The sequence below is a fragment of the Ciconia boyciana genome, chromosome 7, assembly GCF_034638445.1.
Source record: "Ciconia boyciana chromosome 7, ASM3463844v1, whole genome shotgun sequence".
Taxonomy (NCBI): Eukaryota; Metazoa; Chordata; class Aves; order Ciconiiformes; family Ciconiidae; genus Ciconia; species Ciconia boyciana.
The window spans coordinates 52,996,104-53,011,711 of record NC_132940.1 but is presented as its reverse complement, the minus strand read 5'-3'; the positions used below and the strand labels follow the sequence as shown (position 1 = coordinate 53,011,711).

The following is a 15,608-nucleotide window of genomic DNA, read 5'->3' as shown; positions in this document are numbered from 1 at the left end:
CTGTCCCTCCCTGTGCTGCAGCTCCTGGGCTGAATTCTCACTCCTCCTTTTCAAAGGGCATCTTCCACAGTGTGGCCAACGCTGCCATGCATCGCGGGGGGCAGCAATCAACCAGCATTGACAGGTCTAAAAATGGTGTCTTAAAAAAGCAGATCTCAGATTAGCATGACAGAACTCCCTAGCCCTGTCTGCCCTTCAATCTTTTTTTTCCATCTACACCTCCTCCTTTAACTACCTTTCTTCCAAAATGCACGGAACATGTTGCACACAAGTGAGATTAATTTAAGGGACCAGCACACTGTGGGCTGCGATTTCATGGGATTATGGCTTCCTCCCTCCCTATATCTCCCAGAGACACCAGATTTGGGATCCCTGGCTGCTGCGTGACTGTGGGAAGGCTGTGGGAGAAAGGCTCCAGGTGGGACCTGCCTTTGCTGACCTGCGAGCGTGTCTCCTCCCAGGACAGCACCAGCGAACCTAGTTAGCAGGGCCAGCCCGGGGACTTCGGTGCCTGCTTTCCCCTGCTGCAAGCAGCCTCTGCTCGTGGCTGTTATCTGTGTGCAGAAGTCCAAGGCGGAGGTCACAGACCTCTGCAAACCTCTGTGTGTTCCAGATTCCCATCGGCAGTGGCCAGCTGTGGTGCCACGTTGGTATCCAGCATCCAAAGGCAGATGCCTGTGCGCTTCCCCTGGCTGCCAACTGCCGGGGAAAGGCTGTTGTGCACCAAGGGTGCCGGGCCAGTTCTCTGCTGTGACCCCGGGACAGATCTGCTCTCCCTGTCCTCCAGAGGCTGTTTGCTTTATGATCTGTGAACATCAGGAAGAAATGAAATAGCAGTGGAGAATCCCCTTCAGCAAAGCTTTGATGGTGAAAAATGTGCTGTTGGGTTGTCTGAATTCCATAGAATTCAGGGAAAAAAAAGCCGAGGAAAAGAAGGAAAGAGAGAAACCATCTGCTTTTTTCAGAAGTTCCTCACCCGCACACTCCCTTGCCGCTGCTCGGAAAGGCCTCTTTTCCTCTCCCCACCACTCCCGTGCAATCAGATAGTCCCCAAACTGCCCCTGGGTTAATTGAAACCAGAAGCCGCTGTCACTTCCAAGTGTCATGAGCACAGGGACCACGAGGAGCTCAGGTGTTTTGGAAAGGATGATGTCAGTAGGGTCTGCGACGAAAGGCTCACTGACAGCCTGGGAGGCGATGCCGCGGGAACAGCCGCAGGTAGGGGCTCAGCCCTCCGTGGGTACCGCCGGCTCCGCTCCATCAGCCCCGCACCGCCGGGTGCTGTGACCAGGGCCACCCCGTGCCGCCGGCCACCCCGCAGCAGCTGCGGCAAGGCTGAACACAAGCTCAGGGACTCTGCCCCGTCTGCTCCCCGTGCTCGCCCCCATGCTGTTATTTTTAGGGCAAAAATAATTAGATTTTTGTAAAGAAAAAAAGCCCAGAGTGAAAAGAGGCTCCGGAGCCCTTCCCAGCAGGGGACACTCAGTGACAGCGTGTGCCCAGCCTCCCTTCAAAGTGCGAGTGGCTAATCTTGTCTCAATAAAACCGGCATCATGTCAGGGTAATCAGTGGACGTCAACACTTTAATGGCACTGGCAGAGCCCCAGCGAGGTCCAGGGGTTATCCTGGCTGCATGGTATTCCCACGGGAAAGGTAGATAGCAAGCTCCTTCCTTCAGGTACACATCCACGGCTGTCAGGTGCCGCGGGGCACGCGTAGCACTGCCGGCACCTCTGCTGCAGCTCCGTCTGGGTTATCAATGGGCTCTCTGCTGCCTGAAGCCATCTCTCCTGGGCATCCCGCCTGCCCACGCCAGGAGGGGAGAGGAGGGGACAGGACTGGACGGGACCGGACACCTCACTCGCCAGCAAGCAGCATAAATCTCAGCTTCCCAGGTGGGGCAGCTCTGTGAACTGCAGCAGCTTCAGCACGGGGTTTATACGCTTACATTTACAACAGGCAATTTGACAGATGACGCTGTGTACACAGATTGTGTAAACTGCTGTCGGGTGCTGCCCCGTGCCCCTCACTGGGCACCGGCGGGTGCCCGAGCCTCTCTGCGGGGACGGGAGGGAGACGGGGAGTGACCTGCTGGCGATGCAGCCCACGGCGAGCCCGGCGTGCTCCCACGTACCCGTCCCCTCGGCCTCAAGGGCAGGCCCAGGGGAGAGCCGGGGGGGGGGGCACGTTGATTTAAGATGTGAGAAGGTCAAAAGTTTTCTCGAGCGGAGTTGCTATCACGACGCTGAACACTTCATCCCCCTTTTTATCTGCCCCAGTATTTATTGTCCATGAGCAAATACTTGTGTTTTTATAAATTCCTTTAGAGTGAATCACCCTTCTCCTGTTTAAACCAGCAAAGACCACATCAAACAGTATCACTCCATCTAGAATTAATCATTAATTTGAAGTATTTGACAATATTTTGCCAGCATTATTTCTTCCTCTCCCCAATTAATAAAGGTTAAGCCTCGGTACCGGCACTTTTGCAGGACTTGCGGTGCACTGTGGTGTTGCTGGGAGCTCACCAGCCCCAAACCCTCCCTGGGCAGCACAGGCACAGATGTGCAGGTCTGGACCCGGCTTTCAGGCAGGTGGAAGCAGCCTTGCTGCTGCCCGTACGTGGTGTGGAGTGGGCAGCTGAGCCCAGGGACAGCCCCGGGACCCTCCATCCCACAGCCGGGGAGCTAAGGCACACAGGGGCTGGTGTCAGAAGCCTCTTCACTCTCCGGGACGTGCAGAAAGGCTGCTCTGGTCTAGAGGATTGTAAAAGGAGATGGAGCCTTCCTCTGCCTGCTCTCACTGCAGCCTCCGCGAGCAGTTTCAAATCAGGCCAGAATCTGATCTCAGATGGATGCATGTGGCTTCTATTCACTTGAGACAGAATCCAGCCTTTAAACGCCACATTTTGTACTTTGGTTTTGTTTTATGTCTCAGACATGTGTTTTGCTAGGACACTGCATTTCATTTAAAAATTATTTTTGACAAGGCCTTATGGTTCATGAATTCCTGCACGCCAGGTCCTGCAACATGCATCCCAGATCTGCTGGCCTCTTCTGAGGCACCACATCAGGGTGGTTTTGCTTCCCGCTCACAAAAAAGCCACGAAGTGACCTTGATTTTTCCAATGTCTTTGTGGCAGGGCATTTTCTCGACACTTTCCTGCCAATCTATTGCAGCCCTTGGATGGTTTGCAATCTAGCTTGCTTGGATGCTTTGCTATTTCGAGAGCGTGGCTGGTTGCTTAAGTCATGTGGCATTGCTTCTTGCTTTCGAACAGATGGGTAAAATGTATAAACACACAACGTCACATGATGAAGGCAGAATATAGCCTGCTGTCCACAAATAACACACCGGAGACGGAAAGATCAAGCATGGTAAGCTGGCCATGCCGACACCACCCAGGCAGGCTGAATGAACTCCAGGTCTCTGGCATTTCATGAGCACATTTGGCTATTAATCTGGTACTTAAGGGAGTTAAATAAGGGCAGGCTTGGGACCTTTTGGCACGGTTTCCACAGTGCAACAATCCACAAGGTCCCCTCCAGCTCCCCTTGCTGAAACACGCTGTTCTCCAGGTGCCTACAGCAGACGTGCTCTGAATCCACAGGTGCCTTCGGCTCCGAGGAGAAAGCAGGGACAAGCTCCTGGGCGTGCAGCACAAGCAGCCTCTTCTCGCTCTTTCCTCGTCCTCTCCTGCCTGTGGCATCCGGGGTGTTTATGCCACAGGGGACAGGGAATTCACCACCGTGTGCTGCGCTCCTGGCTGCGGCTTGTGCTGCTCAGGAGTGTGATGGAGACGGTGCCGGGCAAGGCGTGAGTGTTATTTTCTTGCCTCTCTCCAGCAGCGGGATTGCAAAGGCTGGCTTCCCTATCATCATAAAGCCAGTGGCAAGGGTTGCTGCTTGCCTTGGAGGAAATCACTTGCCAAACTCTCCCCAGATTTACACCAGAAGAACCCCATTTTATTGTGGGGCAGCAGCAGAGAGAGCAGGACACAGCGCTCCATAACAACGGGCTGGGCCACTGTAGCATCCCTGCAGTGAGCATCCCTGCCCACTCTGGCTGCTGGCATTTCTCCACCGGGTTTATCACTGTATCAGCCATGTGAACACACCTTTTTTATGGCATGAGCCTTTCAGTGGACTTTCTGAAAGACAATGATGTGCCTTTGAAGGTTTGTCTGATCCCGTTTCCTGTATGCTCCTGAGCCTTGTATACATTTAAATTTGACTTGTTAACTTTATAAGGATACTTCAGACTTGTATTGTACTGAAATCGGCTGGGATCTCAGTATCTCCCTTATTCCCACGTACTTTTTTCTTAGAAATGCTTTGTAGTCATGTTATTGCTGTTGCGAGGTTTGGCTTTTAACAGCCTCCAATAAAGATATGAGCCTGCAAAAGGGCACCAGTAGCCCAAGATTATTCAAGAGGAGCAACCGAAGTGCAGGTGCCTGCTGTTTGGCAGGGCCTCTTATTCAGGGCAGCGGCAGCCGGCCCCAGCTTCAGCAGCCAGCGTGGCAGCGGGCAGGCAGCAGGCAGGCAGCAGGCAGGGCTTCTCACGCCCCGCAGAAGGGGACCTGCCTGCAACAGACACAAAGTCCTGCAGCCTTCTGCAGAGCGAGCAGAGGCTGTCGGGCATGCATGGACAGCAGTGGGCTGCAAAAACGCCCTTTGCTGGGTTTATTTGCTGCTGCTTCTGTTTGCATCCTTGCACAGAGCCGAGGCCTCGCTGGTGCTCAGGCCATGGCACTAACACCTCCCTTTCGTCACCAGAAGCACTCCCCGCTCACCTCTTCGGGTCCTGCCTGTGTTTTTCACAGCCCTGCGGTCGTCCTGCCGTCAGCTAACACCGATGTGAGGCCTCCCAGCCCACTGCAGACATCCCCGATTTTTGTCTCTATATTCCCTTTTTGTATTTTGCAGTAATAAAAAATTGCACCTGCATTAACCTAGGTTTGCTACTCTGCTCTCTGTGTCGCTCCTGGAGGATTCCTGCCTTCCCCTGCACTCCCAGGCAGCCTGAACACATTTCTAAGGCAGCTGATGAAAACACTGCCCTTCGTTGCAGGGGAGGAAGGACAAGGCCCTTGAAATCTCATTTCAGGACATTTCATCATTTGGATTACATGTGAAAATAAATGTCATTTCATACGACATTCCAGATTACTTATCAAATAATGATCTGCCTCTCAATGCCTAGACTACTGGAATCTGTGCAAATTAAATGTTGCACTTGCAAATGTATTTATTCATTATGCTTAGCAATTAACTCATGATTTAAGTAATTGAGCTGTAAATTATCCCCTTGTTTATAAAATAACAACATCCTCTGAGGGATAATATTTTCTGTTACAGCAATTAGTAACACATCAATTCTTGACTCACATGTAAAAGATCTCCACCTTTTCTCCTCTTGTATTAGCTAGTACAAGAAAAATTCTTCTCCAGAATGATCTCCAGCACTAGGGCATGCACACGGCTGCCCTGGACTGGCACACGTGTGGCGGTGTGTAACCAAAGCAAATGGAGAATGCACAGGAGTTTTCCCAAAATCCCACCCCTTGCTAATGCATGCCAGTGGCCAAGGGGCTAATGGAGGGGCTTGGCCGCAAATCAGCAAGAGAAAGAAGGAAAATTAGGGAGAAAACCAGTCCCTCCTAGCACACACCCTGCTCTGCTGTCAAAATGTGTAAACTGAGGATTTCAAATCGCCACCTCCCACGTCAGGTCTGACCGCTCTGGGCAGAAAAATAAACAAAAATCACCGTCGCTCTGTCCCCTGGCACACCGCCCCAGATCGCCTCACCTGCTGCCGCAGCTTAACTCTGGCGTAATTCAGGGGGCTCACCGGGACTGCCACAGGCAGGAGGCAGGGCAGGGTCCGGCTCCCTGGAGAGGCGGCAGGGACGATGCTGAGGGTGCGCTGCCATGCAGCTTAGCACCGTGCCCTGCTGCCCTACCCACGTGTATGACGACATGTGTCTTTATGAGGTCGCTAATCCTAATAGCATATGATCATCCTGATATTCTTGATATAGCTAAAGGACTAATTTTAGTTCTGCTATCACCTTGAATAATGAATATTGATTTTAGGAATGCAGCATTCAAATTATATATACATTAAAGTATTAGTGAGATAAGCTAATTCTCTCCATAACGCTGCCAAGCTAAAACAAAACTGAAGACACCGGGGAGATCAGGCGCCAAGTGCAAATGATTCATCGTACCCTGGATTTATCAGAGTCCATCTACTTACCACTTCAAGAAAGACGCTGGCTGTGCAAAGGCTCTATTCTGCAGTAGCAAAGCAGTGCACGCTGAAGTATCCTGTGTTTTCTTGAATAAATGGATATGGGAATGATGGAAATGGGAGGGCTGGCAAGCTGTGACCGATCCCATCCGTCAAGGGGAAATCCCAGGGGCTCCAGGAACAGGTCAGACCGGGGGGGCTGACACCTCTGTCCCTGCCCTCGGCGGGGCACACAGCCCCTGTGCTGGCCATCCTGCCCACCTGCCCGCACTGCCCTCGGCTGAGCTTCCCAGCGCAAGGCAGGGCTGCCTGTCACAGCACCTCCCAAAGGTCCCAAATATTTTCTTGCTGCATTGCCACGGTTGCCAGGGTTTTGAGGATAACATGCAGTTTACACACCGCTCTCCCCGCTACCGATTCGTGGCATCAGGAATAAGAGATGATGAGCAGCTGGTGAATTTAACAGAAAGCTCTGGGCCAGTGATCACTCCAGGCTGCTTTCTTGGACTGATTAATGCCAAGGAGAAGGAATCATGTTGGAAAATGTGATTGATCGCTCTGCAGAGGAGCACAGACGCTGCGGTCAAGGGCTGCCCCGTGCAATTTATGAGCCTGCAGTTGGTGAAGGTTGAGTCCCCAGGGAGCCACGTGCCGTGGCTCCCACCTGCCCTCGGCTGCGGGTGCCGGCGAGGCCGGGAGAAGAGGGCAGAGGGAGCACAGAAGGGCTCCTGTGCCAGGACTTGGAGGGCACGCTGACACACCGGGCGTGGTTTCCCTGCACCGAGGATGGCTGGTGAGGGTCCCACCTCGCCACGATCCTGCCTGCATCTTCCCACCCCCCGGCCGCACTGATCCAGCTGTGCGCAGCTGGGCTGCAAACTGCACCCCTGGTCTGATCTGACTTAAAAGCCATGTTCTGGAAAAGCCTGCAGGGCTTCCTACAGCCTCGGCATAGCAGGGACCATGTACGGCTCAGCACACGAGTGCTGCAGCAACGCAGCTGGTGGCTGGACTCATTGGATGTGGAGCTGATGCACATCCACCTTTGCCTGGAGCCTCTCAAGAGGGTGCCTTCTGCTCGGTGTTTGGGACAGGGACATTTTCAGTGCCAACGAGCCCTGCATGCCTCCTCCAGCCCCACCACTGCCAAAGCCACAGTATTTTTATATATGTACCCAGGCTCCACAGCTTGCAGGGTCTCCCCATGCCCTGCAAGCACGCAGGCAGCACAGCTCAGCACAGAGACAGCAGCCTCAGGCAGCAACACAAGTGGGATCTTAATAAATAAATAACTCGGCTCTCACTGCCAACACCTCCCACCACACGGGGAGAGGATGACAGCCAAGAAATGCTCCTTCTCCTCTCCGGAGCACAGCAGTGACTGCGCATTTATTTCTGGTTCTCAGAGGGATGCAGGCTCAGCTGTATGTCCCTCTGCCTGGAGCTGCTACATCTTGCAAAAGATACTGGCTGTTGTGCTGGAGCGGGACTGCCCTGTCATTGCCAGTAGACTGCAAATTCGTGGTCCAGTGAACTCCGGTCATGTTGCATGGAAAGACCATCTCTAAGAGAAGGGTGTAAGGCAGCTCCCAGCCTCCGGCTGGCAATGGCAGTGGCAGATGCAGGTCCAAGCCCTGCAAACAATTTGGGGATGTTCCCAGTGCTTGTTCCCAGCTGCAGCGCCTGCCAGCACCCAGCCTTCGCTGCCAGCAGAGGACCAGGCTGGAGCCAGGGCTCTGCAAGGGTACAAAGGGGAAAGCTGGGGCCGCACCATCTCATGCCCATTAGCACATATGGCTGCTCCAGCCCAACCAGCAATCTCTGAAATAACGCCGTGGGTATCAGGGCAGGAAGGGAATTCCCATCCACATGGGTGGCATTTCACAGCTGCCAAAGTGCCCTCCTCGCCAGCTCCCCGGCAGCGTTTCCTTGGTTCAGCAGGATAGGAGCCTGCCAAGAGGAATCAGCTTAGCAAGGGATCCAGGTACCCTGGCTCTCGTCCCAGAGCCCTCCTCAGTGCAGAGCTGTGCTCCAGCCTGGGCTGAGATGGGATGGGGAGATGAAAATTGTTCTTCAATCCCTGTCCTTAGTGACATTGGAGTTTCTCAGAGTGGTACTTTGCTACTCCAAGCAAAGCCTCTGCTGCTTCGTCCCACAGCTTCCTGCACCATTCCCAGGGATGGCTGCCTGGCCATGTGGGCAATGGAAGGGTACCAGTTCCTGGAGCCCACAGATGCCCCCCCAGTGCAGGGGCTGTTGCCGCAGAATGGCCGGAGCTCCCCCACACCCAGCCTGATTCACACAGCGAGGAGTAAAATGAATAAACACTTCAGCCTCTTCTTTGTGGCGGCAGCCAGGGAACAGCTGAAAGAGCCTGGCTCCTGCAAGGCACGCGCTCGCTGGGGGAGCAGCCGTCATGCAAGCCCCCCGAGACTTGTCTGCCAGCATCAGCATCCTGGGTGTCAGCAGACCCTTGGGAAATGGGTCCCAGTGGAAAGGAGAGGGCAGGATCTGCCACAAACAGCTGCTCCAGCCATCAGGAGGGCCCGGCAGTGACACTGCTGCACAAAAGCTGCCCTTTTTACCACGAGGACCTGGTGTGTAGGGGAGCAGCGTCCATGGAAGCTGTGCTTCATCTAGGGAGCTTTGTCAGGAAGTCAATTTGAAAGTGACCTTGTCCCAAAGATCTGGCAAATGTTTATGGAGGGGAAAAAACCCCCTGAAACCTGCACCCGAAGCTTCTGAGGTCACATGTCCCAGTGGAGCCAGCTGGGTATGGTTTGCACACCAGCTTCTGGGCTGGGGACCACGAGCAGAGGCATGTGTGCGGGGCTGCCCAGAGGAGACATCTGCGCCAGGGACATGTCCCTGAGACGCAGCACTTGTTTTCCAGCCTTCAGGGTGGTGACGACTTTGAACTGTGGCCAGGCTAGGATTTCAGTCCATGACCCGAAGGGGGAAGGCTTGGTGTCCCGTTCCTGGGCTCCAGCTTGTACCCCAGCTCTTACAAGCAACTCGGTTTCTATTTTCTGTATTTCCTAGGATCCTGCAAGCTTCGGGTATTAAGGCTTTTAGATCTCTAGAAGCACATTTTGCTCATCTTGGCTGCTTCCTTAAAGTACCGGAGAGCAGGCACAGCCAGCCCTGCCACCTCCTCGCCTCCTGCATGCCCCACCAGCGGCAGCATCCTATTATATTCCACCTTCCCACCCCTGGGCCCGTGCCCAGGACTAGTCCAAATTTTCTTGCCAACACATTTTTCCTCCAAGATGTTCTGACAGTCAGTAATGCCCTAATGCACTGTCTAAAGGTTCTTCCCAAATCTGGTTTGGACAATTCCCAATTTGTAACCCAAGATTACTCCCCGAGCGAAGAAAAAAACCTTGCGAGAGGACTGCAGGGCAAGGGACACCCCAGTCCCCGGGGCAGCCCCTTATCTCGGGGCTTTAACTCCCCCTTGACACCTCTTTCACACGCAAAGGCAGGGCCGGAGAAGCCCAGAGGATCTGTTCCAGGTCCCCCCAACGGTTACAAACCCCTTTACCACCTCCTTCCAGCCTAAACTTGGCCTCGGCCACTTCATTTCCAGAGACAGCCTTCCATGTAAATCCTCCCCTTCCTCTCCTGATCCCTGGGGAATTGACACATATGTGTGCTTCCGCTTGGGGATCGCAACCCTCGCACGGGTAAGGCGTTTCACAGCAGCAGGGCGGCGGCGGCGAGGTGGAGCGGGGACACCGGTGTCACTGCCTCCCCGCTACCCCAGCAGTGCTCAGCCGGGGCTCCAGGAAGCCCCTGCAGAAGCCAAGGCTTTTGGAGGCCCAGTGCCCTACAGCCTGGCTCCTCGCATGCCCCAAAAGCGAAACCCTCCCCGGGGGCTCTGCAGCGGGCAGGGGCTGGGCTGCGGCAGGCCAGGCAAGGGGAGCTGCTGCCGGGCCCTTCCCAGGCTCCGGGCGCGGGCAAGCGCTGGCAACCCCTAACGCCAGCCTGTCCTCCCTGCCTGCCCCGCTCTCATCCCCAGAGACACCGACCTGTTGCCGGCAATTAGAGGCGGTTAGCAGCTCCTCGGCTACCATAAACATGGACATAATTACAGCCTGTTCTCACTCCCAGCCGGGAGGGACCAGGCTGCCCAGCTCCGCATTTCCCGAGTCCTCTGCAAATCCCTGCAGGAGGGAGAACACCAGCTCAGTAACTGTGATAACTTTGCCTCCCCCCAAAAAAAATATCAGCACTAGAAAAAATATCGGTCCACCGGAGAACTTTTTAGGCTCTCCAGAAATGCCTTGCAGTTTTCATACTCATCAGTTGTATCCGATTTCCCCATAAAGGCGACTGCGAAAAGGCTTTTCGGGAGCGACTGCCCCAGCGCAGCCTCGATCTTTTCCTCGCTCGCGTTTGTCCGAATGTCTAGCTAATTGAGGCTTACGTCAAATATTGGTCATCTGAAGTTAAATCTTACACGCTGAAGGCTGCTCTTTGTTTTTAAATCAAAAGGCTTGTGGCTCCATCAAGGACCTGAAAGAAAGCCTGGATTTGTACTTTTGGGCAGTTTTAAACATGACACTCTCCCTTTTATTTATTTTCCTTTTTTTAAACTCTGAAGGCTCAGCAGGCAAGCCTTTGCAGAGACGCGGTCTTTGCACCGGTGAGATCTGCAAACATGTCTCTTCTTTCTTGAACTTTATTTTTCTCACGGTCTCTGAAAAGGCGAGATCAGGTGATACGTGTGGGATTGGCCCTGTACAGGTGCAGATCAGGTACTGGAGGAGGTGGAAAAACATTACTGTGTATACTAAAAAAAAAAAAATAAAAGAAAGAGAGAGAGAGAGAATGAAAGAAAGAGCGAGCACATTTTTGAATAGGCCAGGTCTAGTTCTTGGCAGGATGACTCAGGCTTAGCTGGCAGACTATGGGAATAGGAGTGTGAGAAAGTCAGTCAAGCGGAGGGAAAAAAAAAGATTCAAGTCCCCAGGCAAAATACTCTTTCTTTTTTTTTTAAAGTAACCCACAAACTGTCCGACCCGGCTGGAGGTGGCAGGAGAAGCGCGGCGGGGCCGGGGCCGAGGGACGGGCACCACCGCCCCGTGGTTTCGCCTCCGCCCGATGATGCGAGCGCTCGCACCACCGCACCTGCGGCCGCGCCGCCACCCACGCGTGCCAGCGCCCAGGAGCGTAACCCAGCGCGGCTCCCCCCGGCCCTGCGTGTGCCACCGCGCACCCCTGCCCTCCGCCGCACGCTCCTCTGGAGACCGCCGGGCGCTGGCGGCGCCCGGCCTCGGCGACACCGGCCTGCGGGCAGGGGCAGGCCGCCGTGGCCAGGCCCGGGCCGCCGAGGCGACGCTGAGCGCGCCGTGGGAGGACGCGGGCCACCGCAGCGGCGACGGGGGGGGGGCCGCGGCTGGCCCCGCGCGCGATAGCCGGGCTCCGGCCACCGCAGCTGGGGCCCGGGCCGCCGCGGCCTGGCCATCGCCCCGGAGGGCCGCGGCCCCCCACAGCGCAGCCCGCCCCGAGGCCGGCAGCCGGCACCCCCCGAGGGAGGCGGGCGGGGCCGCGCCTGCCACGGGCGCCAATTAACCCGGTAATTAGCGCGGCGCTCCCCGCGGGCCGCCCCCCCCCTCCCCCGCGGGCGGCGCCCAAGGGGTTAACCTCGGCCGCCCGCCCGCCCGCCCGCCCCGCGCCATTGGCCGGCAGCCGCCGCGCGGCGCCCGGCCAATGGGCGGGCGCCGTCCACGAGCGGGGCCGCGTGCGGGCGGCGCCCATTGGCTGGGCGCGAGTGTGGGAACGGCGGCGGGGGACGTTTCACACGAGCCGCGCGCGTGCGGCGCGCGCTATAAGTAGGGGCGGCCAAGGGCGCGCGGCACCCGCGCCCCGCCGGCCCCGCCGCCCGCCGGCCTGGAGCGTGCGCCCGCCCGCCCCGCCGCCCCCGGGCCCCCCCGCTGCCGCCTCCGTCCCCGCTGCCGCTGCCGCCGCGGCGCCTCTTCCGCGGCGGCGGGCGCTGCCGACGCGGGCGCAGGATGCCGGCCGACCTGATGGAGAAGAGCAGCGCCTCGCCGGTGGCCGCCACCCCCGCCAGCGTCAACGCGACGCCCGACAAGCCCAAGACGGCGGCGGAGCACCGGAAGGTAAGGGCGGCCGGGACGGGTGGCGCCGGGGCGGGCGGGCAGTGCCGTACGGAGCAGCGCCGGGCGCTGACCGCCGCCTGCCTCTCTTGCAGTCCTCTAAGCCCATCATGGAGAAGCGGCGGCGGGCGCGCATCAACGAGAGCCTGGGGCAGCTGAAGACGCTCATCCTGGACGCGCTGAAGAAGGATGTAAGCGGGGGGGGCCCGGGGCGGGGGCGCGGGGGGGGCCGGCGCCGCTGCCGGGCCGGTCTGAGCCCCGCCTGTGCCCGCAGAGCTCGCGGCACTCCAAGCTGGAGAAGGCCGACATCCTGGAGATGACCGTCAAGCACCTGCGGAGCCTCCAGCGAGCCCAGATGACCGGTGAGTCCCGGGGGGAACCGGGAAGGGGGGCTGGGGCGGCCCTGCCTGCGTCCCGGGGGCTGGGGGCATCGCCCTCCCTGCCTGCATCCTCGGTAGTGAGGGTACCGGGGGCACCCGGCTGCACACCTGCATCCCCGGTGCTGGGGGGTGATGGGAGCACGGTGCTCTGTACCTGTATCCCTGGTACAGGGGGCCAGTGGGCTCCACACCTGCATCCCGGGTACTGGGGGGGCCATGGAGGGTCACAGTGCATCCCAGGTACTGGGGGGTGGTGATGGGCACCGTGCTCTGTACCTGTATCCCCAGTACAGGGAGGCTGTGGGGGGCACTGTGCTCTCCGTCTGCATCATTGGTACTGGAGGGCACTGGGAGGGCTGCAATCCCGGCTTAGGTCCCCTCTACCAACACAGCTGTGCTCCCCACCTGGATCTGTTTTGGGGGGATGGGAGGCACAGGAGCCACTGGGGGTCTGTGCTCCCAACCTGGATCCCCAGTACTTAGGGGCACAGGAGGACTCTTGGGGGTTGTCTGTTCCCCACCTGGGTCCCTGGTGCTGGTGGACTTGGTAGCAGAGGGGCCGTGCTCTCCATCCGGATCCTCGGCACCTGGGAGCATAAGACATGCTGCCAGAGGGGCTGTACTCCCTGCCTGGATTCCTGGCTCAGAGGGGCTGCAGGATGCAATGCCGTTGGGCTGCACACCCCCATTCCCTGCGGAGCCTGCTGACCTCTGTGCCTTTCTCTCCCCCCACAGCTGCGCTGAGCACAGACCCCACAGTGCTGGGCAAGTACCGCGCCGGCTTCAGCGAGTGCATGAATGAGGTGACACGGTTCCTTTCTACCTGCGAGGGCGTCAACACCGAGGTGCGCACCCGGCTCCTGGGCCACCTGGCCAGCTGCATGACCCAGATCAACGCCATGAACTACCCTGCGCCCCCCCCACCACCCCCGCTGCCACCAGCCGCAGCCTTTGGGCCACCTCTGGTGCCGCCAGGCAGTGGTGCGGGGCCACTCCCGGGCATGCCCTGCAAGCCGGGTGCTGACGCAGCCAAGGTGTATGGTGGCTTCCAGCTGCTGCCGGCTTCTGATGGGCAATTCGCCTTCCTCATTCCTGGCACCGCCTTTGCTCCTGGCGGTGCTGTGCTGCCCCTGTACGGCGGCCCACCCACGGCTGCCACTGCTGCCTCGCCGCCTGGCCCGCCACCTAGCACAGCTGACTCGGTCTGGAGACCCTGGTGAGGGTGGCAGGCACCGGACTGGACTGAGCACCACACCCCGTGCTGCTGGCACGGCTGTACATAGGTTATATGTTCATATTGGATTGTGCCTTTGTACCATAGCACTCCCTTGACAGTGTTTCGTGTTTTACACGAGATCTTTTTTTCTCCCTTTCCTCCCCTTCCTTATGTGACACCAAAGATCGGGGTTTTTTTTTTTTTGAATGCTCTTAAAATAAAAGTGTCCCTTCCATTTTGGAAGGCCTTTGGAGATAAGTGGGAGTGCTGGTGTGTGTGCATAGGAAGGAGCCCAGCTCCTGGCTTGCTCCTGGCCCCCTGTGGATCGTGCTGCTCCAGGGCCGCCTTGTTCTGCTTTCCAGGCTGGAGCTGTCACTCAGACCCCCCTGTCCCCTCTCCCTGCCCTGGGGCAGATGTAATTACTGCTTCCTTGGGAGCAGCTCAACTGATCAGACTTGTTAAAAAGAGCTTATGTTTGCAGAGCTGGTGAATGTGCTGAGGGAGGCACCTCTGCTCTTCCTGGCTCCTCAGGCTGACGGAGTGGAGTAGCCCAGGTAAAGCGAGACGGATTCGGCACAGAGCCTGACAGCCCAGCTCCCAGTCTAGGCTGCCCGGGTGAGCCTCCTGCCCTGGACCCGGAGGGGCCCGCTCCTGGGCCGTGGTGTAAATCGCGAATGACTTCAGTCAGTTGATTTAGAGAGTGATGCTTCTCATGTTACAAAAACACTGTCTCTCTGCAGGACAAGCCTGACACGAGTGCTCCTGTCTCCTGGCTGACAGGCTGCAGCAGGCGCTGGGCACCACCTCCACCTGGACTTGAAAGCACAGAGCTGTTCCCAGCCCTGAGCACCAGCCAGGCTCTGCTTGATGATTAATGCTCTGCATGTGTTTTTGATAGACTTGGGCATTTCCTCTGCTGTTATATGGAAAACATGTGTCTGGGGGAGTGATGTGGGGCTGTGCGGACTATCTCTGTCTATAACCGTGAGTGGCAACTGACCCCTTTGACTTGGGGATGCCCCATTTCCAGGCAAGATGCAAGCCCTAGATAGAGGTGAGCGGCAGTCTCGCGTTACAGCTTGCATTGCCCTTCTTAACAAGTCCTAACTCAGAGCGGACAGCTTTAAAATGTGCCAGGATCCACTGGGGTTTCTTTCCAAATCCTGCTGCAAAAACTTGTTGCGTTTTGTCTGGATCAGCCAGGTGCTTGACTGTATCCAGGTGCTGGGGAAATGAAAGCTGGGGAGAGTGTGAGACCAAACAGATTAAACCTGCTGGGGTTTGAATCCCTCCCCAGCTTTCCCTCCCTTCTCCCTGTATCTTCCTGATCTGAAAATACTTTTTGGGATGGATTGGGGGGGGGGGGGGGGGGCAGTGTGTCTGGGATCTCTCCCTTTGGGGCATACTGATGAGGTTGGGGCCAGTGGCAGCTCTTTTAAAAGGGGCTGCAGGGGCTGATCTCCCTGGGTGGTGCAGAAGAGCTTCCCCTTCTGTCTCCCAACACCTTGCTGGCCTGCCTGCATTGCCACCCTCATGGTGGCATCTCACAGCCAGGTTTTGTGTGCCAGGCTTGCAAATACTGGATTTGCTGTCCCTAGGCAGGTGTGTAGGCAGACGGGCTGAGCCTGCCTTCCC

General features: G+C 57.2%; 1 protein-coding gene across 1 annotated transcript; it reads left to right on the top strand.

Moving 5' to 3' along the window:
• The first annotated feature begins 12,087 nt into the window (after nucleotides 1–12,087).
• HES1 (hes family bHLH transcription factor 1) lies at nucleotides 12,088–14,229 on the top strand. Its single transcript, XM_072867112.1, has 4 exons — nucleotides 12,088–12,380; nucleotides 12,473–12,568; nucleotides 12,652–12,739; nucleotides 13,493–14,229. Exons 1-4 carry the CDS (start codon nucleotides 12,273–12,275, stop codon nucleotides 13,975–13,977), a joined length of 777 nt encoding a protein of 258 aa, XP_072723213.1. The 5' UTR covers nucleotides 12,088–12,272; the 3' UTR covers nucleotides 13,978–14,229.
• The last annotated feature ends 1,379 nt before the right edge of the window (nucleotides 14,230–15,608 follow it).

What these genes read in the sequence shown, in the direction of transcription:
- HES1 (XM_072867112.1), top strand. Translation starts at nt 12,273, where the DNA reads ATGCCGGCCGACCTGATGGAGAAGAGCAGCGCCTCGCCGGTGGCCGCC. An exon ending in CGGCGGCGGAGCACCGGAAG is followed by an intron (nt 12,381 to 12,472) that starts GTAAGGGCGGCC and finishes CCTCTCTTGCAG; the next exon opens with TCCTCTAAGCCCATCATGGA. An exon ending in CCAGCGAGCCCAGATGACCG is followed by an intron (nt 12,740 to 13,492) that starts GTGAGTCCCGGG and finishes CTCCCCCCACAG; the next exon opens with CTGCGCTGAGCACAGACCCC.